The following is a 23,558-nucleotide window of genomic DNA, read 5'->3' as shown; positions in this document are numbered from 1 at the left end:
CTGGAGGCCTGAGTCAGGGTCACCTACACAGGGAGGGGCCCATGGGAGGGGCTGGGGGGGGGGGGCTGTTTCCACCTCCACATCAAAGGCCTGCTGGCATCTGCTGAGGTAGCTACACCACACAGTGTGCCCTCATTCAGACCTGGGTCTAATACGCCTCGGAAATACTTTTAACTGTCCTGATGCCAGAAAAATGTGGAAAAACCTCTCCAGCTGGAAGTAACGTAACATATTTTTGTGATCATAAGGTGTTAAAAATTATTGGTAATCTGCAGTCATTTTACTGGGGTTTTAAGGGTTAGATTATCATTTGACTAATGCTCGTCTTGCTGTAGCGGTCATTAAACAAAGACCATGTATCAGTCAGCAGTATTTTGAGTCAGCATCTATTTCAGTACTTTCTTTCTGTTTCGGTTAAGTTGCAAGTTTCATTTTAAGTAATAAATAGCTCTCAGCCACCAAATTAAAAGAAAAGAGCTCTAGAGAAGAGACAAAATGCTGTTAGATTGATGCTTATCTTCTTGTTTAATGTGTAGTGTGCTACCTTTATTAGAACACTCTAACAGTTATCTGACTGCTTCTGTAGCTTAGCAGGATATAAGAAAAATGCTGATCAGATTCCGTATTGAACTGTCACTGTGGTTTGGCTTCTGGGGATTGTGAAACAAATCTGCTGTGTTAGCTCGTCTTGCTACAGCCTTAACAGTTGTATAAGTAATTTCCAGTACCAGTGTTTTCTGTGTCTGTCTTTGTCAAGACACTTGTGTAACAGGGTCTAGAAATGGAAAGTTGAGTACTTTCCTATTTCAACAGTGGTCTATTGTACAAGAGACTGTCAGTAAGAGTTGTTAATAGTGAAGGCAGAATCAAGCTTCATGAATGTAAGTTAATTGTAGGTCCACACATCGTTGGGTGCATGAGATATCGCCCTCCCTTCACTAGTTGTAACCATAGTAATTGATGGGCTGCCTCTTGCTTTGAGCTAGAATGTGGTGCTGCTAGCTCACCAAGAGAAAAGGACCGATCTGTGGATCTCAGCTGTTTGGCATGCGGGCTCATTTCCTGTCGGCTGCTGCCTGCCATTCTCTGTCCTTTTTAATTGTCAACCCCAGGCCTCACCGTTATAGACTTTAATTGATCTGTTTTGGCTAGCCTCAGGTTAAGAAAATTATTTCTGAGACCTTTCTTCCATACTTTAATGGATTCTTTGTTAAAAGCATTGGTTTATTTTATTTTTTTAAGTATTGGGTAATGGGGAGAAAAACGGAAACACCAGTGCAAAGCCACTTAAAAGGCCACCACATGTGGCCAGGCATCGGATCACATGCCTTGTCACATGACCTATTGGTGTCTGGAATACCGCAGGAGGAACATGACAGCAGCTCACAATGAACTGTTGGAAGAAAATCCCATAAACACTTTGCTCAGGTTATATGTATAAATTCATACAATATATGTATGTGAATAGATGGCTTGAGGGACTGAACTGAAACTTTAGAATTAGCTCTGAATTAGATTCTGTTTAGATTAAAGTGTTGTGAGGATAAACATGTACACTGATATTATATGCCTACTGGCTGACCACTGTATAATTTCCACTACCACATATAGCTATATATGGTATTGTAACACCAGTATATGCACCCTGTGACACTATAGTATAGATGTTGTATTTGAATAATTCACACAGATATCCGATATGTACAACCCTAGGTTGTGTCCATTGTGTCTGGAAGTGCTTTGTCCGAGCATTCCAGTTTAATGCTGGGAGTAATTGATTCAGGTTTAAGCTTGTCCTGCTAATGTGACCTTGGGCCAGTTTGTAGAGGAGACCTCTATGGCTGTGTTAAAGAGACAGAGAGAGCTGTGCTGTAATGATATATTCCACAGGCTGTTTAAGTGATTTATCATTGTATCGATCAAAGATGGGGTTCTGGACCTCTCACACGCACACACACATATTCATGTATATAAACAGATACACACATACACCAATTAATGTACGCATGTATGTGCATGCGCACATGGACATATGTATTCATGTGCACAAACAGATTTACGTACACACACGTATACATGTTCATACATACATACACGAAGCACAGGCAAGATGAGAAACAAGTGCTATGATCTTAGTTTTGACATAAATTAGTTTTATAGTCTGAAGCATTGGCACGTTTGACTATCTGCTCTCTCGGTCATTAGCAAAAGCCACACTTCTTCCCTGTAATTCTTTTATCAGTAAATCTTTTAAATAGGTCAAACATTTAGGTTTTGCTCTACCGCACCGTTCCGACCCATTTTATATCAACGGGACACGCTAGTGATAAGGATTTATGTCAGATAAAAGTGCAGATAAGAGAACGCCTTATTATAGAGGTTGCCAGGCAACATTTTGAAATTACTAGTGTCGGTTGGAAGCAGGAAGAGGTTTGGTAAACCGGCCGCTGTCTGTGATGTCACTATGCAACTGGCCTTGGCCGGCAATAGCTTATTTGGCAGGTCTCTCAGGCGCAGGCAGGAAGCTGTGGCTTTTCATGACCGTAGCCACTGCCTTCACACGCAGGGGAGGGAGGTGGTTCAAAAAGAGAAAGGGGAAGAAAAAGTAACGGGCTTCTACCTTTTTGTGCACCCAGTTACCGTCAGCCAGCTACAAAAAGCAGAACACACAGAGCATGCTTGGAAAGTACAAAAAAAAAAGCATTACGTTTTACTAAGTGGGAGGCGTCAGTACTAAAACACATCTTTGTAAAAAATGTTTTGTGTTTTGTGTTATTGCTGATATTTTAACTTGCATTATTTGCACCCCCCTCTGTTTTTGCTTATGTTCTCACTCATCTGTTTTCTCTGCGCTTAGTTTTTACGACCACCTTTGAACAACAGTGCAGCATGCATGATGCTTATTATTGTTAGTACCACTAACTGAATTTAACTCAGTTTAATTCCGTTCTATTGTATTCTATTTGTATTTTGTAATTGGAGTTCCTAGTGCTGCATAACAGCACAGAACGCCCATAGCCGCCGCAGTTTGCTAAGCCAAGCGATGTTAAAATATGAGCTGGATGGTGAGGGATTTTCAAAGCTTCGGTTACGACAGTGTTTTCCTCAGCAGTGGTGGCTTTGCGCAGCTGTGGACGACCGAACACCTTCTACAGCATATCACTAGCAGTCCTTCTGGAGTGAGAGAATTCACAGGAGTCGCGTTCTGCAGTCACTCAGTCAGGCTTGGCCTTGAATGTAGCTGTATGAAGAACTGTGATATTCTGTCAGAACTCCATCTGCCACCCATAAATATCCATTTTTTGACCATTGCCATTTCCAGTGTCTTATTCTTATTGATAGATTTTAAAAAAAATTTTATTTGGTTTGTGGCCTTTTTTATTCCCAGTTAAGAAGTGCTAATATAGCAAGACTGTGACGCAGCCTGTAGGACAACTCTCCTGTCGCATAAGAATCCCCCATCCAGTCTGAAGTTGAATTCCCTTCCATGCTGCGTTCTGTACTGTGGTCCCACCTCTAACTCTCTCTGCCTGAAGAAGGTGAAGAAAAAAACAAACATACAAAAGGAGAACAGCCAACCCACTCTCTTTAAAATAAAAAAAAATTAATAAATAAAGAATTGGTAGTTGAGTCTCCAGCGTACCACCCACACACATATATACTACTAAGTGCGCTGAGTGCACTGAGCTGAAATGTGTGTGCTCCTCTGGATCGCTCAGCTGCGAGCCAGTGATTGTTTAAAAACCTGCGAGCCACAGAGTGTAACAGGACGGTTAGCCCTGGTCAGAGAAGAGACCAACCTCCGCCTGAAAACAAGCTGAGAGCCTGCTGGGAGTGGGCGCGTCGTTTGGCGGAACTAAAGCAACAGTAACCTGAGCAAACTAGACTTAATGCCCCCCCCCCCCTCACCCCCCCACCAGGTGGGATGGGGTAGGTCACGTCCTCCCACGAAAACATTCCTGGCCCGAGCCGGCTTGTGACATAACCCAAGCTGGAACCTGTGGCTACTGGCCCAGGCCTGGGATCCTGGTGTTTCTTTTGCTGACCTGGCCAGTCAGAGGCCTCAGGTGTTTAACTGTATGAAAGGGCTCACTGCCTCAGTGTGAATCAGGCTTCGCAGAAAGAGCAGAAGGCTGCAGTCAGAGTCAGGCTTCGCAGAACTCTGTTTGTCTCAGGGCTTGAGCTGTTACTCCTCGTTAGTGTTCCATAGTGAAGTGCTTGCGCTGCTATCAGACTGTGTCCGTTACACTGTGATGATGATAATAGGAATAGCAATAATAACAGTGGTAATAAGGTCAGGGAAAAGCTGATCCTAAACGTGCGCTTGTCCGCGGAGACGCTGCATTAGCATGGGATCTGCGCCGCTCTGCTTTTCTGCGCACCTGCGTGTCTGAGTTCCCGCAGACAGCGTGCCCTCTGCGCGTGTTCCACACTCCTGCACATGAAAGATGGTCATGGGACACGCAGGCCAGACTGTAAAAGGGCACCAGGTCAGCAGGGGGGCCGGCTTTGGGCAGCTTCAAAGCAGCTGGGGGTGGGGGTGGGGGGGGGGCGGGGGGGTTGTAGACCTAAATATGAAACTATCTCACTCAGAGAGCCGAGAGACTGAATAGGACCTCATTCTGGCTTCCGTCTGCTCAAACAGGTCACTCATCTGTCAGACGGTACGTCATATTACTTCAAACAGTTGCTGCCCTTCGAATAGACTGTACACAATAATGAGGGTTTTCAAACAGACGTGATTATTTGGCATAGATGCAGTACCAGCCCATGGGAGGTAAACTTTACTTTCATTAATCACTGGTGTTTGGTTCGGCAAATTGGCAGAAACTGTGTTCAGTGCTGTAACATATTTTTTTAAACGTGCACACACACGCAGGGCTGCAGCAGGGATGTACCAACGCAGGACTGCACTGCCCTTTTACTCGTTCTAACAAGCCATGCCTATCAGCGTAGAGGTTTTTTGCTCTCGACAGTGATAAATGAGTCTAGACAAGCTTGAATTTATCAAGAAATCAGAAGAACATCTTACATTCCTAAAGGTGCCTCTTATTACGCAGTAACTTGAGCTTTTTAAAAAATCTCTGCTGTAAAATCACGGGTGCTGCTGTATACACTTTTCACAGGAGTCTTACAGTAGTGTGCTAACTGTGTTTCTAGGACACTCACAGGTTAGCACTCATTGGTATACTGAGTGCCAAAGGTCATACTTATTTCTTGTTTCTAGACAGAATGACAGCTATGGCTGCCACACCCAATCGTAAAGTGACCTTGTTCGACAGTATTGGCACGCTGAACATAATTTAGTTTATCTTTTCTCTTTCCTGTTTGTCTGTTTCGCTTTCCCCCTCTTGATATATTCCTTATCTCTTATCTCTTTCTTTCTCTTTCTCTCTCTTTCTCTTTCCCTCTCTCTATCTTTCTCTCTCTCTCTTTCTCTTTCTCTCCCTTGTTCCTTCTCCCCACCCCCCTCTGCTGGAGCGAGCTTGTTTGTTTTTGGAGAGGATTATGGTATAAGAGGCAGATTTGCACCGTATGGTGGAAGCAATCAGGGGTAGTACTGAACCGGATTAGGGCTCCATGATGCATACGGCTTTAAAGGAATACATCCAGCTAGTGAAAGACAGTCTATATGAGCACACACACACATTTCCTGAAGGGTGATTTGGAGTCTGATGCCTCTTGGCACTCTGTATTCCCCTCTGACTGAACAGATTAGAACACGCGTGCTCGTTAGCCTGGGCTGACAGGGCTAATCTTGTTATTAATCTACAGTCAAAGCTGCCTGTCCGTATCTCGTTTTCATTTCTGCTTTATCTTGCTATTAATAAAGCCGAGCGCTATTTAGGAAAGGATGTGGTTTCGCTTAGGTGTGAAAGTCCGCCCACAGGATTCACAACATAGAGTGAATATAGAAATATTTTTGCAAAGTACAAATTTCTAAATTTGGGGTTTGTGGCGTGTGTATCTGTGTGCATGTGCGTGCGCACATTTGTGTGTGTGCATGGCTGTGTTTGAGCGAGGGGGGGCGGCTTGCGGTGAAAAAACTGTGCCAAAAGGCTGAAAAGGACTCTGGCAGGAAGGGAGACGGCTCGGGCTGGACTTTCTTGGCTGGTACGTAAGCATCAGCCTAATGTCCAGTGATGGCTGACACGTTCAGGAGACCTGGCAGGCTCCCCCCCTGAGATGTATCATTTGTGACAAGTGCAATGTCAGGATCTGGAAACCGCGGAGTGTTTTTCCACTCAAGTAGATTGACTGTTCCGTACGGCGGGTCTGGCTCCCGCGCCGCGCCGCACGGAGCTCAGATAATCAATGCAGCAGCGAAGCTCCGGCTGGCTGGCTGAGCCGGGCTACGGAGAGGGGGCCGGATTAGGAAACATCCCACAGAAAGCCGCCTGGCGGTCGGGTTTGCGCGCGTTTGTGCGTCTGCTGTGAATGAACGCGACACACCGTGCGCATGTGTGCGTGAGTTTGTATGTGAGTGTGCGCGCCCACGTGTGTGTGTGTGTGTATGCGGTGTGTGCGCGCGCGCGCGTGTGTGTGTGTATGCGGTGTGTGCGTGTGTGTGTGTGTGTGTGTGGGTGTGTGTTTTGCTTTCAGCTCCTTTTCTTTCTTCTTTTTTCAGCCCCAGTGCCCAGCCAAGGGGCCACTGTGGAAATTTGCCTGTTCCCATGGCAACATTTCGTGTCACTGTCTTGTGGCGGCCCTCAGCACAGCGTTAGCGGTTCTCCAGGAACACTCTCTGTGCGTCTCCACACACACGTGTGTGTGTGTGTGTGTGTGTGTGTGTGGTGGGTGTGGGTGGGTGTTTGTGAGGGTGAAAGAGTCTTAGTCCTGTTATACACATTCTGGTACGTCATCAGTAACAAACATTTATTTATTCCCTCTGAATCACTCACGGATTTAGTGATTGATTGATCGAACTTGATGCTGTTATCTAGAGCAACCTGCAAGGTTGTCATGGCAAAATATGCATTCTACTGATATTAGAGCAAGTGGCAAGTAATAGATCTAAGTTCCGTGTGTGGGTGTGTGTGTGTGCATACATGCATGCTTGCGTGTGTGTGTGTGCATGTGCGTGTGTGTGTGCCCAAAGTGACTTTGAGCCATAGAGAGGAGGGTCAGCTTAATGGGAAAGACAGATACAAATGACTGCACCAGTCACTTGCTCTGCTGCCTTGTTGTGAGTACTCCCATCTAGTGGGGACCAAGGGAACTGCAGGGAAATATAAAGGCACGGACACAGAGCTAATTCGTTCAAGCCTACTAGCCCTACGTCTGTGTAAAATGTACAATTTAAGCATTTTTCAGAAGCTCTTAGCTAAAGCAATTTGCATAAGTGCATCTGTCTCATTTAGCTTGAGGTCTTATTATTACATGTAATTTATGTATTTGAAAAAAAAAATCACAGATGAACCCTTTCCCTCAACTGTAATTGGAAATTCACACAGACTTCATGCACCAGCTTGTTTGAGTCATCGAAGCTGAAGCCATCAGATGTCTGTACTGGTGCCCTCACAAGTATGCAATTGAGCGTTGTGGACAAAAAGCATACTGTTCAATATTTTCTACCAAGACAACCGAATGAAAATTGAAATCTTATTTTAAGTTGATAGCTAGTAATGCGTTGGTCTTTGGGGGGGGGGTGGAGAAGACTGCAGGAATCTGCGATGCATTTGGAGAATAAGGCGGCGTTAAGCGCCGATGGTCCTCTTTTTTGCACTGACGCACCCCTCTGGTGTTAAATCGTGAAACTGCACTTTTGATCGCTAGCAGAACAGCGAGCGACTATCTCCATCTGGAGTCCTGAGTCAGAGCGGAGCTGATTGGCTGTTCACATTGCCGTGGAGACAATGTGGAAATCAAGGTGGCAACGGGAGAAACGGTGCAGTGGCATGATCCAGTTTCGGATTCTCACCTGTTCGGAGACGGTGAAAATTCCCCCTCGAAATCTGAAAATCACGTCTCGGTTTTTCGGGGTCGGTGTTGGAATCCCCTTCCTGTCCTGCCTGGAGTCTCCTTCAGCTGCTAGTGTGCTTACTTTGTGTTTTATTTTAACTGGTTTTAACCAGGTAGGTTAACTGAGAACTTAATTCTCTTTTGCAGTGACGACCTAGGGAGCAAATATGAGTAGGATAAATATGTGGCCATGACAGTTTTTGACCAGGACACTGAGGCCACTACCCCCTAGGCCTTTGCAATAAGTGGCATGGGATCTTTTCAAACACAGTGAGTCGGCACCTCAGTTTAAACATGGAGGGTGGTGTTTGTCTGACAGACGGTGAGAGTCCACTCTGTTCCCTGCTCCGCGTGTAGTGAAATGCCTGAGTTCATTTCATGTCCTGAGCTGGAACAAACTGGTTCCCTGGCTGCATAGACTTGTCTTTGCGGCTCTCAGAATTATTACATTATGATACATTCATTAAGCAGATGCTCTTCCCAAGACCTCTTTACAACGAAAGAGAGCAGAGTACATATACCTGAGATACGTGGGCAACAGAGCAAGACCTGGCTAATGACATTCCCATACCAGCAAGTGTAAATTCTACATCACCAAAGCACTAAATGTAAGTGAACATACAGGTATGTCAGTGCTTGACCCATAATACAAATTATAGAGTTCTCTTTTTCCTCCAAGCTATACATTCTGTTTGGGAAGTGGTTTTCAGGTGGGCAGGATTTTAAAGAGCTCAGTTTTATGGAAACTGGATTCAGAGGCACAGGCACAGGTCTAGGTACTTTAGGTCTAGGACTTTATGCCCATGTATCGTGCTGAACTGGGTCCTGATTTTTTGAAAAATGACCGATTTGTCCCCCTCTGAGGCCTGGAGTAAAACCACACAGTTTTTGCGTTGTGCATATTCCATATCTGAAGTGGCTTATTGCACATTTTTTGGCAGATAACTCACTGAGCACTTCTATCGTTTATCATTTCCCTCTTTGAGAAGTGGCTGCCTGTGCAAACACGATATGTTGTTGCTAGGCGCAGCGGCGCATTCCAGCCGCATCCGTAACCGGCCCCCGTGTACGATGAGAAAATTGAAGTCAATATTACCTGACCTTCTTCTCCCCTGCAATACTGGAGATGATGTTGACTCGGAATTGGCCCTGTAATGATGGTGATGTAAATATGGCTGTGGGTGTGCCCCTGGTGGAGACCAATCTGATTGGAGTCGCACCCACTTCCGTGCGGCTTTGTTTCCTGCTCCTGTGCATGCGGTCAGACTGGTTATCTCGCTCTATTTTTAGCCTCGAACCCCTCCCTCGCAGTGATTCGCCAGGGCTCACCTGAGCACACCTGGGGAAAGGGGAAGTGCGCTATATTGAACGGGAGTGAGAGGAGAGGAGGAGCCCTCTGATTGGAGGACTGGTGTCGAGGAAGGAGGGGGGAGGGGGCGTGTCTCGCCTCACCCTTGTCGGACGGGGATCTGGCGGTTGACGGCAGCGAATGAGGAAGTCCTTCTCCAGTCTGAAGCAGGGTCATGCCGAGTCTGTGCCCCACCAGCGGGTGCTGCCTGGCCCCTCTCCTGTCCCTGAGGGACCTCCGGAGCGTATGGGGGGGGTCCGACGGAGATGGGTCGGGGGACCTGGTGCTGTCCGAGTCGGGATACTCAGAGGGCACCAGCAGAGGGGGCACCCTGGAGATATACAGCAACGGCACCCAGGTTCAGTCTCGTCTACCTGTCCGTCTGTCATACCTCTGCTGAGCTCTCTCCTGCTCAACTGAGGGATCTGTCTGTTTCACTTCCCTGCCGAGCTCTAGCTTTCTCTCTCTTTCACTTTCACTGATTCCCACGGTATAACTACACTGGCGTATGGGGCGTAAATTCTGTGTACATACACATTGGTACGTTGTGCTTGTAAAATTGTATTTGTAAAACCACTTGGCCGTGTTTCAGCTGTTGTTTTCCACTGCAGTCATAACATTAAGCCGCTGCAGTCAAAAGCTGTAAGCGTAGCTGCTCTTGTACCGACCTCTGTAGTGTACATACACAGGAACTGGGAGCCACTCAACGTTAAATTGGAATTTTTTTCCCTCAACGATGTTGCGTAGCCTGTTTTCTCTACTCCTGCTACTAGTGTGACAGGTGGGAAGTGATTTGGGACTTTCCTACACCACTAGCAGGGGACCGGCTGTGAAAGCTCCTCCTAATAATGAAGTTTTAATTGGCTCGGATGTAATTTTAGCCATGCTAATAAGAGTGGCAGGTCCCCCTTGCAAAAGAGATTTCAATCTCAATGGGGTTTTTTTCCTGGTTAAATAATGGTTAAATAAAAATAAATAAAAATGTAAAAATCCTGTTCGCGGGTTACAGTCCTCGCACCTCTTCCCTGGAAAGGGCCAGAGCGGGACGGAGGGAGGGTGGGGGGGAGCAGGGGATGTGGGGAGGTTGGGGGGGGCACGTTTGGCTTGTTGTTTGGCACTTAATTGTTGTATTGATCTGGCGGTTCGCCCCATTGATCTGACCGTCGCCTCCGCCCTCCACACTCTCTCCGTCTGCCAGTCAGGCCGGGCGCGACTTCCCCGCGGGCGGCATGGACAGGGTTACAGGAGGGGCGACGGGCAAACGCCGGGCCGTACGGGCGGCAGCAGTTGGCATTCCCGCTCCGATGTTCGCTTGAATGATTTATAGAGCACCGACGACAGGTATGGCTCTGCCTGGAATTCCTCACAGTCTAATGCGGCGATCTTAATTTCTAGCCCTGAAGGCCCGCAGGGTCTGCTGGTTTCCTGTTGGCGCTCGGCACTTCATCGATCAAACGGAGGCAGTCGATTACACGGTTAACTCACCCGCCCTGGTTTCCCGGGTCTGAATTGCTTGCTGATATTAAGGCGAAAACAAAACCCCGCAAAGACCCTGCGGCTCAGCTGAACCAGGAGTGTGGATCGCTGATGTAATATGTCATCGAGGACGTTTCCTCTTGGGTGGATAAATTTAATGGCGGCATCCGTGTAAAAAGATGTCCTAGAAGACTGGTTTTTATTCAAAAAAATAAATAAAGGGAACATGGTGTCCAGGAAACAAGTGGGGAGCCTAAACATTTGACCGGCGCATCTATTTTCGTCCTGCTTTCACCGCACCGAAGGCCGAGGCCCGGGTGAGAGTCGGATCGTTAGAGTAATTGCAGTTGACCTCCAGTAACCCTTCGCACACCACAGCCGCTGTAAACAGGTCTCTATGATTTAATGAGGTATAAATCCGGCAGCCCTGCGTCTGTCTGTACGGTCACGGGCACTCCCCTGCCTGCTTTATCTGGGGCCCTTAATTGCCCAGTTAAATGGTTTTATTGGTTAATTGGGACGAGCGGGCGGCGGGGAGAGCGCTGAAGCTCGAGTGGCCGTCGATGGTGTGAAACAGACCGGCTGCAACAAAGAGAGTTTGGGCTCGCTCGACCGCAACAGAGGGCTGGCTGGATTCCTCCACTTATCCAGTGTGCTGTAAACAGTGTAATTAGGCCACGTTTAAGATACCGGGGAAACTTACAATAATGTTTAATCAGTTGTCCAATCAGTCAGTCAATCAGTGCGTCGCTTTCTAATTCACCGTAGCGCTGCTATTTTTACCACTGTTCTGCCACTTGCTTACTGTTTGGTCTACAGATAAACTGCTTTCTGTTATTTCTGTTATGAGTTTAAACCGGTCTCTCCATTACTCTTAGATAAAATGGCTTTTCTTTTTTAAACGGTGAAGTGAAGAATTCCCTGCTATTTGGTGGACACGGAGAAATGTCTGCCTTTTATTTTTGTTTGATGGTTTGTTCTGTATGAATGCAATTGGAGTTTATCTTCTTGCTGAGAGGGTGGTTTATGCCCTTTTGTTCAGTGTGTATCCCCATGCGCAAAGCCTACCTGCTGTACATGCACATGGCTATTTAGAGAGATATTTGAGTCTGAACCTTTTATCAGTTGCCTAGGGTTACGTACTGTGTGTGGGACTGGACAGGGACCTGTGTGTGTGTGTGTGTGTGTGTGTTGATTCTCGTATGGTGGTTTGATAAAGTGCTGTCAGCATGTCAGCATGCCTGCTTTTTCCTGCAAAACAGCAGAATCATTTTATTATACATCTGTCTCCCTTTATAATTCTTTGGAAGGTAGTATGTGATTTGGACCAACACAAAGTCCAAAATGGACTGGACCGGGAGAACTAACAAAAGCACATCACAGCAAGTGAAGATCGCTTCATGTTTATTTCTTTAATGGTGCAGCCTTTATCTAATCTGGACAGAACACTTACGCCTTGCTCATGTGAGTGAATAAGTTTGAAACTCGAATGAATCACAAGACCAGCTTCAACAACAAAGGGACTTACTCTGTTTGGTTAGGTGGCGAACAAAGCAGGGTTTAATGTGGGCTGCGGTTCTGAGAACAGGTGTTAGACCGAGGAGAAAATACTGCCCTGATATGATAATAACGTAGCATTTCATCCGCCATAATTAACACCTGTCCATTTCAGCAGTGACCCATGGAAAGAGAAACGATTGCACGTGAATCATTATCACTAAATGAATGCAGGACTCAAGTCGGCACCGGTGTCATCGTGTAAAGACTCAGAATGGTGCTTTGGGATCGCGCCGTTCAAGTACACCCTGTCCCCAAAGATAACGTGTCTTATTAAGGACGGTGGATTGTACAGGAAGTGCAGGTGAAAGAATAACAATAAAAGAACGAACCGAAGTATCTAGGAGTCAAATAGACCCACTTAGGAGGACCTCAGGGTAAAGCCGTCAATAGATTTCCAGTCAGGAGACATGGAAAAAAATATACAAGAAAGCTATAGGCTTGGGCCTTCAAAAAATATACAAGAAAGCTATAGGCTTGGGCCTTCAAAAAATATACAAGAAAGCTATAGGCTTGGGCCCTCACCTCCCACACCCCCCCCCCCCCCCCAACTCCGAATCTTAAACCTACACACCAGTAAGATACGTCCCTACCTTCTGTGTCGCTGGCCTGTGGGTGCGACGCAGTCGGCGAGATACGATTTCACTGCGCCCATAAACCCTGCGTCGCTCCCGCCTGTACACAGTCGCTGCCTTTGTCTCCTCTGTGCTCGGCTGGCATGACTGTTTGCCCTCCAGGCGCTGTTCAGCGGGGCTACGTGCTAACGGCTGCTGCGTATCGTACCGCGCGGCAGGGGTTCCCGGTCATCCAGGTCTGACTCTCAGGGATCATAACGTCACTCTGATGGCACGCTAGCACAAGACATTAACCCCCTGGCGGTGGTGTTGTCCATCCCTGAGTGTGTGTGTGTGTGTGTGTGGGCGTCTGTGTCTGTGTCTGTGTGTGTGTGTGTGTGTGTGCGTGTGCGGTGTGGGTCTGATTGAGTGTGCAGAAGGAGCCTGGGAATCAGACTTATCACCAGCCAGGGGCATTTTTGCCTTTATTGGCCCATTTTTTTTCCTCTGTGCCATTGCGGTTGAGAGGAGGCTGTAGGTATGCTTCCTGTGAAGGCATTCATGGGCTTGGATGTCCGCCTGTTTTCTGCACATCTCAATGCGGTTGAAGCCAGCGGCGGCCTGTGAAATAATTTCACTTTATTATGGTACATAATCATCTTCAGAAGATGGAGTCTGTGTGCGGGCTCCGTAGGACTCATTACTATTGGTCGGCTGACTACAATTGGTCAGATTACTATTGGTCAGATTGCCTTATGTCCCAGGCTTATAGTCTTCACTATAAGCCTGGTGAAATCGTAAACGTGCATATTTAACTAGACAGGAAAGCACACCTTCAGCTAACCTAAGTAAATAACCTAAGCCTGTACTGCGCGTGTTGAGCGCAAAACATTGGAGCTCCCATTAAAGTGAACGGGGAATATCAGACTTTTGAAGGCGAAATAAAACTTGCCTGATGGTGTTTTGAAACTCTATTAACGATCGCTACATTTCATATGAGAAGCAGCGGCACTCGCGGGGATTGCGGTGGGAACTTCTCGACCTGGTGGGCATAGCAGCTGTTTATGAACAGAAAACCGCAGAGCACTCTCACGGGGAGCTGCGTGGAAGCTGTGAGATCCGATGCATGCATTTCCAAATGTGTATTTCCGAGTGTATTTAGCGGTGCAGAGTCGAAAATATGCGGTTTTGCAGGGACTGGGGGATCGGTGGGGATTCCTTTGGTGTAGATGTGTTTGGCGATCAAACACGATAAGTCTGACGAAATTCATGCGGCTCAAACGCAGTACGGGGGTTACAAATGAACCGCTGCCATTCTGTTTGAAGTGTGTTTTTTAAGTGTGTTTTGATGACTTCGTCAGGGTGCTATAGGAGAGTGTGCGTGTGTGTGTGTGCAGTGCGTGCATGTTTATGCAGTGTGCGTTCTTGCGTGTATGTCCATGTGTGCCAGCGTGTGTGTGTGTGTGTGTGTGTGAGGAGTATGTGTGTGTGTGTGTGTGTGTGTGTGTGTGCATGTGCATGTGTGTGTGAGGAGTGTGTGTGTGTTTGTGTGTGTGTATGTGAGGAGTGTGTGTGTGTTCATATGTGTGTATGTGAGGAGTGTGTGTGTTTGTGTGTATGTGAGGAGTGTGTATGTGTGTGTGCGTGTGTGTATGTATGTGAGGAGTGTGTGTGTATGTGTGTATGTGTGAGAAGTGTGTGTGTATGCATGTGTGTATGTGTGTTTATGTGTGTGTATGTGAGGAGTGTGTGTGAGTTTCAGAGCTTTTCCGCAGTGGCTCTCACCCCTCCCCTGAGATGCTGAGTCAGAGGCAGGGAGAAAGATGCGTCTCTTCCCCCATCATTAGATTTTCCCTGCATGCAGTGGGCTGACTCTGCCAGCGTATGAGTCTGTATGTGGGAGCGTGATTGATTGGACAAAGCCTTTATTGTTCAACTTTTGCAATATGACCAACCAAACACTTTCCTGAGGTTTGGAGTTTCACAGATTTATGCGTATTGCTGACTTTCCTGAAGATTAAGTTATGCCTCAAATTAAAGAATGTGTTGGTGAATAATGAACATAAAAATGTAACTTGTGTATATGTATGTGTGTGTGTGTGTGTGTGTGTGTGTGTGTGAGAGAGAGAGAGAGAGAGAGAGAGAGAGTGAGCCAGAGAGCAAATATGTGTCCAGTAATGTTGTCTCATGCCCAATCACATGACAACGCAGAACCGAACGTGCAAGAACCCAGGAAGATTCCACCGTACCCCAGGGGCAGCTGTTTCTCAGTCTTCATCTGATTGGCCGTCAGATTGTAGCTGGCAAATCGTTGACCCGCAGAACCTGGGAGAGCACGGGTGCTCCGTGATAACCATCTCTGCCTTCGGCGCCTCGTTCCTGGAGATGCTGATGATGATGATGATCGTTGGATGGGAGACGGATGTCACCACGGAATCTAACGCAATCTGCCATAAAGCGTTTCAGAACTTCGCGGGTTCCCGTCACAACAGAAGACAATGGCTGCATGGTCTGTTTGGACAACAAGGGAGCCTGTTGGAAAGAGACAGATGGCCACTGACACTGTTGAAGGCTCTTTGTACCCGAGGCTGGCATGTCACACTCTAGCAGTTGCTGCAGTGATGAAATCAGGGCTGCTTATATTTGGTTCAGATCGCTGGTGCGGGTGGATGCTTTGAACAGCTTGGCTGTTCTCTCTTTAATGGTGTCAAGTCTGGCATCGTGTCCACCGAGACTTCGCTGGTCACCGTTCTGTTGCTTCTGGAGCTCGCTGAGTTCTGTCACTCTGTCCCTTTATACCACAGCGTCTCTTTTACGTTCTCTTTCTCTCCCTTTCTTCCTTTTCCCTCTCGGTCTCCTCTCCACCCCCTCCCCCTTCCGACTCTTGCCGTCTTGCTTTCTCTCCCTTTATCTCCCTCCTCCTCCTCCCACTCTTTCTCTCCTTCACAAACTCTCTGACTCACATCCTGTTCAGGGGCAGCAGCCTCTGCCGTCTCTTTTCTCCCGCTCTTCCTCACTCCCACCTGGGGAGGATGAGGAGCTGTGGGCTCAGCCGATGCTCACAAAAGCTGCAGGAGGAGGAGGAGGAGAAAGGAGTCGGTGTAGTCAGTTCTGTAGTCACACACGCTTCACATGCATGTACACGCACACGCACACACACACACTCACACTCACATACTTGCATGCACAGATACACACACACACACACACAAGCGTATGAACATGAAGAAACGCATGAACAGACATACACATACACATGCACACACACACACACGCATACATGTACGAACATACACACACTCACTTGTATGAACAGACCCACACACACACGTACAAACACACAGTCATGTACGAACATACACAGTACATACTTGCACACATATCAACAGAGATACACACACAAGCACACATACACACACACACGCACACGCACACGCACACGCACACGCACAGACATTGCCGGATTTCAGAGCTGCTCCAGTTGAAGAACAGAGCCATCACTTCATACCGCAGTGGCCGTCTGTGAGGGGAGGGGCGTGCGCTCAGCCGTCAGAGAGCGACTGCTGACAAAGGACGCCATCGGGCTGCCGAGCAGCTCGGCGTTCCTGTCCTCCTCTTTCAGAGCGAGGAGAAACACCTGCAGACCGATCGCTCGCGGCAGCACCTGCTGCTGCTCCGTCTGCTGCTCAGCTGGGCCCACACGGCTACCTGCCATTCATACAGACCCTGGCCCGGGCTCCGTCAACACTCGTCCTTACATTCCGCTTTAACAAAAACCTTTTCTTTGTAAGGTTTTTTTAAAGGCTTCTCCTTGTAAGTTTTATGTTGGCGATGTCCTTTTGGCGATTGCTGAAATTGCCAAAGCCGGTTTGTGTAGAAAAAAAAAATATTGTAAGTCAAAGTAAAGGACAAATGCTGTTTGAGTTCAGACCTGCGTGTGCAGTGACTAAAGTAAGCTGCGTGCTTGCTCAAGGCAGTAAACCACCTATGATGACCCGTGGGTCTGCTGAGTGTCTTTGCAAAAGGACGGTGAGAGTGGAGATGGCACAGTGAGCACGTACGCCTCTGAAAACCCGCTGAAAGTTGTGTGCTGCATTGTTGCATAATGCAGCGCACTGAGCGCCAGCCTGGAGGAGCCGGTCGTGAGGCTCAGCGAGCTCTGACTCAGAGCTCGTCAGCGCGCTGCTGATGTCACTGCGTCTAACTCGTGCGTTCAACGGGGTGGAGGAGCACGTCGGCTCATTCCGTTACAGGGACCCGGTGATCCCGCCTTTCGGTCCCCCCGGAGGAAATGGCGGTTTCTAATTGGCTGCCTCCGGGAAGGAGGGAGAAATTGTGGCCGTACGATTGGGTGGTTTTTGAAACGTGGGTCTTGGGAGTTGCTTTTCTGTGGCTGAGGTGTGTGACACTGCTTTTGTGTGTGTGTGTGTGTGTGAATGTTCGTACGTGTGTGTGTGTATGTGTACGTGTGTGTGTGCATGTGTGCGTACCTGTGGTGTGTGTGCGTACGTGTGTGCATGTGTGTGTGTGTGTGTGGTAGTACTGGCCTGCGGCAACACTCCTTGCATTACCCTGCTCCATGGGTCCAGACCACACACATCTGCTGTTAATACTGCCTGCAGGAGAACACCTGTAAGGTGTGTATGTGTTTTAAGCAGCAGGCTGGGTTAAACAGGAGGCTGTTACACTGTGCTCCCTCAAACAGCTGCCTTGTCTGGAGTCAGTCCAACTGTCTGTCCAGTCCAACATCATCACTTCTTCTCATTTCATAGACCTGAGCTGCAGAGTGTCTGTCTCCTTGTTGTGGTGTAGAGCTGCTAATCACATGACTGCTTCTCTCTGGGAGAGCCAGACTGCAGCTGGGTGGTGACACTATCTTATTGTGCCCACACACACACACACACACACACACACACACACACACACATATACACACACATACACACACACACACACACACATACACACACACATACTCATTTTCCGCACACTTTCAATCATTGAGCAAACATACACACCAACTTTCACATGCCATACACAACATGGATTACAGTCACACACACACACACACCCACACACACACACACACACCCCCTAAGTACAATGGCTCTCCTGACACATGCTCTCATGTTTCACCACACATGCATGACGCATTAATTTAGTCATTTAACCAGTCTGGCAAACACTTGTTCTTTTATGTTGAGCCACTCTATTAAACATTGTTTTTTTTGACGTCATTCATTGGCTCAGCAGTGACCTGACTTGTGGGGACCTGCTTACTGATGTCATGCCTTACACACCCTGTGACCAGTTTTCACTGATTCACATTTGTGTGTATTTTGAATATATGCATTGATGCCTTCCTCTGTGCACAGCAGATCCACCTTCAGGACATATTTGCATAACCAGCCAGGGTCTGTACGCAAACATGACAAAACAAATGCCAACTAGGAAATGATGTAAGCAGTGGGCCGAAGAGACAAATCGCTCAAACCTAATTGCTTGAGGAAAATTGCAAAACCTTGCGCGTAATCCACAGCTGCTCATAGGGGAACATTTCCTGGTGCATCCAAAGTATTTTACGAGGAAACAAAGCAGACAGGTTCTTGGGTTTTCCGGGGACTGAGAAAACTGCGCGCAAGTAGACAGAGTTGGCAGATATCAGGCTTTGGAAGAATTTGCAAGTGTTTCCTCTGGATTTGCAAAGTTAGATCCCCCCTCTCCAAAGAGGCGCCAGGAACACCCCCTCACGGAGCTGTAAGACGCATGTGAAGGAGGCGCGTAGCGATGTAAAGGTTAGATTATCTCTGCTCTTATAATCCTCCTCTCGTATCCAGAGTGTGCTCCAGTCATGAATAAGAGATGAGGTCTTGGCACGATAAGTGTATTGGAAATCCTGAGGTGCCAACTGACTGCTTAGGAGAAGAGCCTCAGCTGAGGCAGGACGTGCTTGCGTATGCGGCCAAAAGTGGGAAGGGCACCACTCAGCGTGATTAGGTGTGTGTGTCAGTGATTTACCGATTAATTCTGAAACGGCTCAGTCCTTGGCAAATTTCTAACCTTTCAGGAAGCTGTCAGTGGCCCCTGTCTCTAAAGAGCTGGTCGCCCCAGTTCCTCTGGGCTGACGGGAGGTTTCACTGGTATCATGAGTCTGGGCCAGAGTTTGTTTTATGATTTAAAGTGGTGCAGAAACTCAAACACACACACACACACACACACACGCATGGCATGAGGGTTCTTCCTCCTGCCTCATTGTCCTCTGTCTTTCTTTCGCAGAAGAGTGTGAAAGAGGGCCTGCTTCTCAAACAGACCAGCTCCTTCCAAAGGTGGAAGAGAAGGTACTTCAAACTGCGTGGCCGGACCTTGTACTACGCCAAAGACTCCAAGGTATTGGACAGGTTCTGCCAGCCGATCGGCTTGTTTATAAAACCCAGATCAGATGCATATTTAAAATACTCTAATTCTTTAGATGCTGGAAAAAATTAGTCCTGGAAGATGACTGAGAATTTTTAAAGGAAACGTTACTAACTACACACGACTTGCAGTTGTATGCACAAACTTATGTTCTAAATATTCATGAAAACAGCTGTTCTCTTTTAAAATTGTCAGTGTTCTGCCAAGATTTTCCCGGAGTTTTCAGGGTTAAATTAATAAAAATATATACTTTTTTTTTCACGTCTGTTATTTTGCAGTATGGCTTGTCTTTCCTCTTCTGCTTCTCATAACATATTCTAGTGTGTATTTGCCCTTCCTGTTCATTGTGAAATTGTGTTTTGCTGTGAAATTGTGGGGCTGACTTTGTCTCTGTGTGCGTTGCAGTCTTTGATATTTGATGAAGTGGACCTGTCAGATGCCAGTGTGGCAGAGACTAGTACCAAGAACATCAACAACAGCTTCACGGTAACAGTTTTTCACAGAAACCGTCAGAATTGTAGCTGTAGTCTATGTTACAGTCAAAAGCCGCGTTTCCACCGCAGGAACTATACCCCGGAACTAGGAACCTTTTGAGGAACTCAGTGCGTTTCCACCGCAGGAACTAGGGTCTAAATTTAGTTCTGGGGGCTTTGTTTTACCCCCCAAAACGTTCCTGCTCGGGGGGTAGTACTTTCCGAAAGTACAGGAACCTTTTGGGTGGAGCTTGCAGCGCTGAACATTTCTTATTGGTCGAGTACTCGTAGCGTTTGTGTTGTATTTATTTTCCGCCATTACCCGCCATGTTTGAAAATATGCAGCGGCAAACCAATTTATTTTCATAATAACTTCAAATCAAACTTGTATGTTATGCGGCGCAGTAGCCTACTTTTGGTTATAGCCTATCAACGTCTTGGAATTATAACGTGTGCTCTTCTGTTCTTTTCTTGCTTTAGTATTCGCTTTATAAAATGCTAAGCATTCGTGCTGGGACAGCATATTACGTAGGCTACCAAAACATTCAAACGGATTCATTCGGTTGCTGAATATTTTCTTCCGGATTTTCTTTGTTAGCCCGTTGTAATTGACTCAAAACGTTTGATACAGTTATGTGAGGTATGCGGTAGTTCTGCATAATTAACATTGGTGATACAATACAAGCAAACTGGAAATCACCTTCCGCACTTTTTATCCGGGTAAAATAACAGGTTAATTCTAGTAATCTTCCCTTTAGCTTTTTCAGACTGCCGTAATTTTACTGCCATTTTTCAATTCCACGAAAAGACCAGGAAGACTATGGACTCATTTATGGTGCATGGTTCGCATCTGGAGGGCACACTTCGCTGCTCGGCTAGCACGCAGTAACTTCGAAGGAAAGCAAACGGTGGCTGTACCACTACTAATTTACATTTTCACGCAAGTCCGAGTTTTCGTTCTATTCTTGTCATTTTACGATTAGCCTATATGGAATTGACGACGAGAAAGCAATAAAACAGCTAATTGTTTACAACATGTGCATGTTTTCTGCTGTTAATAAATGTGTTTGAGAGGATATATGAAAATCAATAAATACAAAAGTAACCATATATAGTCATTGTTGGTAACCCGTTGTATATAAGTGGAATAAACCCCTCCGGGCTGTCCCGGTTATTAGAAAATAATGTAGGCTACTTCGGTGGTAGTATGGGGTTACAGAAGAAATCATATGACAGATGGACCGACGACAACGTCAGTGGGCTAATTTGCCTAATCTTCGCGGTACTTTAGAACCCGGTGGAAACGCAGACAACCATTGGCTGAAGGAACCTTTTAGTTCCTGGTAAAGTAGTTCCTGGGACTGAAAGTTCCGGGTAATTTTGGTGGAAACGCGGCTAAATAAAATGGGTAAATATTTTATGACCTCTCTACCACAGCCAGGCTTTAACTCTCTTCCTCTCTCCTCTGTCCCTTTCTTTCTCTCTTTCTTTCTCTCAGGTCATCACTCCTTTCCGGAAGCTGATGCTATGTGCGGAAAGCAGGAAGGAGATGGAGGACTGGATCAGCGCCCTAAAGTCGGTCCAAAAGTGGGAGACCTATGAGGTGCGAGATCTGACCCCCCTGACCTCTGACCCGTGTCGTCAGTCATGCCCCGGCCCCTCCCCGTGACTGACGGTTCGCCCCACGTGACCCCCTGTCTCTGTCCACACAGGCCAGTCTGTTCAACATGGAGCACTTCTCCGGAATGCACAACTGGTACGCCTGCTCCCACGCCCGGCCCACCTTCTGCAACGTGTGCCGCGAGGCGCTGTCCGGGGTCACCTCACACGGCCTGTCCTGCGAAGGTAACCCCCCCCCCCCCGTCCCCCGTCCCCCCATCCCCTTCCCCGCTGCCCCCGCCGACCCCCTCGTCCCGACAACCTCTGAGAGATTGTCCAACTGCTCCATGTGTATCCGTGCCTGAGCTAGCACCAGAGTACAGTTGCCACACCTTGGGAGTGGCTCCAGCCATAGCAGGGATAGGCTATGCTAGGGATGTGCCAGCTTAGACACTGCTCAGATTACCTGAGGCTGGTTCCTATAAGTGTGACAGATATGACACACTTCCTCTTGCCGTTCAGGCTTTCCGCTGTGGCTCAGTGTGTGTTGGAGTCTCCTCCTTCACCTTGGACCCACCTTCACTGAGTTGATGCGATAGGTTAGAAAAATTTTTTACATTTCAAAAGGGAGTGGACTTATTCTGTTCTCTCTCCTGCCATCCCCTGTCACTGTCTGTCTGCCTGTCTGTCCATACCCAAGTGTGCAAGTTCAAGGCACACAAGCGCTGTGCCGTGAGGTCCACCAACAGCTGCAAGTGGACCACGCTGGCATCCATCGGCAACGACGTCATCGAGGACGAAGAGGGGGTGAGTGGCCCGGGAATGGGAATCTGGGACAGGCCGCTGTTCATAGAAACCTCTCTGAAGATTCATTCAGCCTATATTTCGCAGCTGCACTCTGAGGAACCTTACAGCCTTCAAAAAATCAGGCCAGGGGCACGGGGTTCCCCATGGGTCCAATTTAGGAGGCTGATGAGTTCCCTTCGGTAAGGGAAGGGGGTGGAGGGGCGGGGTGTGCGTCTCTCTCTTTCGGGAGCCAGGCTTTCGGCTATGCAGTGGCCTGTGTCAGGACAGCTCCCTCAGGATGGGCTTCAATGATGAGCCTGGAATGAAACCAGTGTAGATTCTGCAGGGCAGCCAGCTGGGTCAGAGAATCATTAGCTTCATTATAAACTTTAAACTCTTCCTTATGCCAGTAAAAAGATAGTAGTTCTGACAAATTTAAGAAAAAAATGTTAATATTTTAATATATAAAAAGAAAAAAATATTTATGTAACTGGTTTTATTTAATTTTAAAATGTAGTTTAAGGTCAGTACTGAATTCTATAGTTTATATCTCCTCTGCAAAGTTGAGTCACGCCTCCAATAAAATAATGTGAATGTGAATAATGAATGCGAAGGTTTAGTATTGATGGTAGTTCAGAAAACTTGTTTATGACCTGTGGTTTACTGCCTGGTTGGTGGTAATTTGTGTGTGTGTCTGTGTGTTTGATCTTATGTGTTTGTGTGTTTGTGTGTTTCTGCAGTTTTCCATGCCGCACCAGTGGCTGGAGGGGAACCTCCCCGTGAGCGCTAAGTGTGTGGTGTGTGACCGTAACTGCGGCAGCGTGAGGAGACTGCAGGACTGGCGATGTCTGTGGTGCAAGGCCATTGTGAGTTTATCTCTCTCTCTCTCTCTCTCTCTCTCTCTCTCTCGTTCTATCATAATTTATTTGTGCAGTGTTGCTGGTGCAGTAAGACTTGTCATTTCTGTGAGAAAGTGGTGCACATTTTACCTCCATTTGACAGCTGAGCACCGATAGAGTGAAAGTATAGCTGGCTGTCTCCTCTGTATGGATCACATTCTCAGACATCTCCAGGAACCAATGAAATCAGTCACAGGAAAGAGATGTGGAACCGTGATGTCACAATATACACTTTGTGTTTTATTTTTAAATATTGTACTGAGGAAAAAATAATAAATATGTGTGTGTGTGTGTGTGTGTGTGCAGGTCCACAGCAGCTGTAAGGAGCACATGGGAAAGATCTGCCCTCTGGGCCAGTGCAGGGTGTCCATCATCCCTCCCACGACTCTCAACAGCATCGATTCTGATGGTGAGCGTTACCACAGCAACACTCTACTTGCTCCTGTTCTGTCGCCACAGTCTGACCTTTATCTTTGAGTGACCGGAGAAT

At 47.2% G+C, this 23,558-nt stretch overlaps 1 protein-coding gene across 4 annotated transcripts in view; it reads left to right on the top strand.

Moving 5' to 3' along the window:
* The window catches only part of si:dkey-172j4.3 (diacylglycerol kinase delta), a 70,871-nt gene that overhangs the window by 26,038 nt on the left and 21,275 nt on the right, over positions 1–23,558 (top strand). For 3 of the 4 annotated variants that reach the window (XM_064326303.1, XM_064326302.1, XM_064326304.1), the window contains 7 exons: positions 19,174–19,284; positions 19,717–19,797; positions 21,283–21,387; positions 21,497–21,629; positions 22,084–22,190; positions 22,910–23,035; positions 23,375–23,477. In XM_064326303.1, coding sequence (XP_064182373.1) covers positions 19,174–19,284; positions 19,717–19,797; positions 21,283–21,387; positions 21,497–21,629; positions 22,084–22,190; positions 22,910–23,035; positions 23,375–23,477 — 766 coding nt within the window. Of the gene's footprint in view, positions 1–9,468; positions 9,669–19,173; positions 19,285–19,716; positions 19,798–21,282; positions 21,388–21,496; positions 21,630–22,083; positions 22,191–22,909; positions 23,036–23,374; positions 23,478–23,558 lie in introns of those variants that run through there. The other variant, XM_064326305.1, reaches the window with a different exon arrangement.

Source organism: Anguilla rostrata, chromosome 3 (genome assembly GCF_018555375.3).
Source record: "Anguilla rostrata isolate EN2019 chromosome 3, ASM1855537v3, whole genome shotgun sequence".
NCBI classification, from domain to species: domain Eukaryota; kingdom Metazoa; phylum Chordata; class Actinopteri; order Anguilliformes; family Anguillidae; genus Anguilla; species Anguilla rostrata.
Note: the sequence above shows the minus strand (reverse complement) of the source record. Positions and strands in the feature narration are given on the sequence as shown.